Genomic DNA, 3111 nt, shown 5'->3' on the forward strand with positions numbered 1-3111 from the left:
TTTGTTAATGTATACCTTGGGTTGTTCCACATCTGTTTCTTGATGGGGTCAACAGAACATGATGAATGAATCAGTCAGTCAGAAGTCAACCATAACCACACACAATAAAATATAGTTAGTAATGCCAGGAAATTATCAAGCACATGAAACATGTCTCTAATAAGTCACTGATTGTATAAATTATCTGATTATCTACAGTTTGTCAATTGTAAATTCCTGTTGTTAGCAAAATCTGCAAAAATGATCATTCTATCTTGATCATTGTTCTTACACTGTGTAGTTTATAAACCAAAATTTGGAAATTAACATTGTATCAGTAACTTCTTCATTTATAATCCTTTAAACACTGATAGAGTACCATGTAGACGAGAATCACTGATAATATTTAATTTTAACACATCTATTGGAAAGAAACAATTTATTGTGTCTAATTCTGTACTTTAAAATACCGTGTAATATCTTTATTTAATTCACATATCTGAAGATTTTCATTTCTGATAAAATTTAAACCTGTGTCTGCTTTTTAAGACCTGAAGAAACTGTTGTGTGAGATATTTTGTGTAGCTGCTTCCATTGACGATAAACTTACAATCAATCATTGCTTCCGTGACAATGATGTACCCTAGAAATATGTATAGAGAAAGCTTATCTTTTCTGTTGCAGGATCTTTCTCCCTTAGATGCGAGATATGGATCTCCTTGTGTGATAACAGGGTCACGGCAACTGGGATCTGATATTCAGATAAGTAACCACGCAAGATCCTCTACACCCTTCCAGTTCCCATTTTCTCCATTTGCTGCTGGCTTTCCAAGTAGTTTTGGTGCTGGCTTCCCTGATATGGGCATAGATGCTTTAAGTCGGCAAAACTGCTCAATACTGAATCTCCTCCACCAACAGAGCTTGCTGGCTTCACCAGTATCGGAAGATGGTGGACGATCCCCATTTGGAACAGTTGGCTCTGGTATTTTCAGATGCTCAGTCTGTTTGGCTTCCTTCCCTTCATCTTGGCTCCTGGAACAACACTCTGACTTGCAGCACTCTGTACCATCTCAAGCTGAAGATACAGAAAGTGAAGAGAAACCTTTCAAATGTGATCAGTGTGGACAGAGCTACAGATATCGATCCGCCTATTTGAAGCATAGAGAACAAAACCACAGAGCTCGCTTACCGGCAGACAAGCTCTTCACTTGTGATGTCTGTGGAATGCAGTTTCGATACTTGAAGTCTTTCAAGAAGCATCGTCTTAACCATGCTCTGGAAAAGTTACACTCTAAGTCTCCATCAGAATTTGACATATTTACGCGTACTATCAGAAATAATGGAATGCTTGGGGATCTTCTCGGAGAGAGAGCACTTCGAAATAGCAGTGTACCTGAATCTGCGACAGATTACAGTGGAAAGATATTTCCATTCATGCATAAAGGAAGTGAATCAAACAGTGACAGTACTTTGAATACAACTGTGACATCGTCGGATAAAGATATGGAAAAATCTGCTGCAACACCTACTGCAAGTGCTCCAACCCCAGAAAGCAGCAGTGAACAAGTTTCAAGCTCAAATGAGGCTGTTGTTCGAAACATGTCTGAAGAAAAACCGGTCTTGAATCCCAGTTATGAGCGCATACCTAGTGGATCATTATCTAAACTGGGGGGTCAAAACTTGTACAGATTTCCCCTCAGTGATTATTATTATGGTAGTAGTGCCAGCACAACAGAAGGAAGCTCAGTAGAAGAAAAGAAAGTGTTTAAAACAGAAAAGACATCTGAGGCAGAACAAGATGAAACGATAGATTCTATGACATTTGCACTGTCTATGACATCCAGTGGAAGTAATACTTTCCGTTCAGCACACGAAGCTTCACTTATCAATTTACTTCGCATGGATGCTGCTGAAAGACAACGAGAACGTAGGTTTGCTTGCCCATTTTGTGGCAAGTGTGTACGATCAAAGGAAAACCTGAAGTTGCATGTCCGGAAACATACTGGAGAGCGGCCATTTGTGTGTCTATTTTGTGGACGGGCATTTGGGGGAAAGAGTGATTTAACTCGTCATCTTCGCATACACACAGGTGAACGCCCCTACCATTGTGAAATGTGCGGCAAATGCTTTGCGAGAGCTGACTATTTATCTAAGCATCTGACCACACATATACATAACTCCCAGCGATGAATATATGTATTTCAAAGTGTTTTGTGCAGATTTTACAATATTTATTTATTTTACATATGTACTGGTTCTGTATGAAATGCATGCATTTCTTCATATAGTTTTTTCACTGTATTGTACTGTATTAATTTTCTCAGCATATTTCTGTTATTTTGATCTCTCTTGAATTTATTTTTATACTTCTTAATTCACAGTTAAATGTGGGGCAAGTGTTAGAGATAAATAGCATATTCGTAGAAGTGTGTTAAATAACATAAGCATAAAAAACTTCAACTGCCAAAATTAATAATAATACATTTTAATTGTACAACTATCATAAATTGTGGGAATAATAAGTAACAAAATACTTTTCCAGAATGTGCCCAAATACTTTTCTGGGCTGATTATTTTGTTACTGCAGTAAGTATATCATTTCATGTTGGAAAATTTTGCCATTTTGTTGCAGTATACTGCAACAGCTGCCATTCTAGAAGCAATACTCAAGTGTTTTGATGCCATACATGGTACTGTGATGTAATTTTACCAATAATGTCAATGTAATTTTCTCTACAGAATGATTTTAACTCTAGCGTGTTTAATACAATGTAAAAAGATGTGTAGATTTATTGTTATATATACTCTTTTTGTCAGGAGGCTGTTAACCAAATCTATAAGATTAAATTCACTGAATGCTGCAATGAATTCTACTTAGTGGGTGTCATAGTGTTTATCGTGCAAACATTTAAATGGGTCCTTGTGGTGCAATACAGATGTTAACAATAACAATAGATGATGTACATGAAACAGTATTGCAGTTATCCATTCTTTAAATTAAAAAGAAAAAAGGTCTCTGCTTTATATTCTAGTGAAAATCCTCTTTATTTCCAAGTGTGCCAGGTTAAATTGCTCCATATATCACAATTGTGACTTCAGGGTCAGATAGAGTATGCAAATCCATGTGATTAA

The 3111-nt window shown here is 36.6% G+C and overlaps 1 protein-coding gene across 1 annotated transcript; it reads left to right on the top strand.

Annotated features, from left to right (window-relative positions):
* The first annotated feature begins 612 nt into the window (after nt 1-612).
* On the top strand, nt 613-2169 carry LOC124620027 (zinc finger protein 595-like). The gene has a single exon (XM_047146693.1). It carries the CDS (start codon nt 613-615, stop codon nt 2167-2169), a length of 1557 nt encoding a protein of 518 aa, XP_047002649.1.
* Nucleotides 2170-3111: the final 942 nt, after the last annotated feature.

This window comes from Schistocerca americana, chromosome 6 (genome assembly GCF_021461395.2).
Source record: "Schistocerca americana isolate TAMUIC-IGC-003095 chromosome 6, iqSchAmer2.1, whole genome shotgun sequence".
Lineage (NCBI taxonomy): Eukaryota > Metazoa > Arthropoda > Insecta > Orthoptera > Acrididae > Schistocerca > Schistocerca americana.

Bases quoted from the DNA above. Each gene is read 5' to 3' on its own strand.
- LOC124620027 (XM_047146693.1), top strand. From the start codon at position 613: ATGATGTACCCTAGAAATATGTATAGAGAAAGCTTATCTTTTCTGTTG.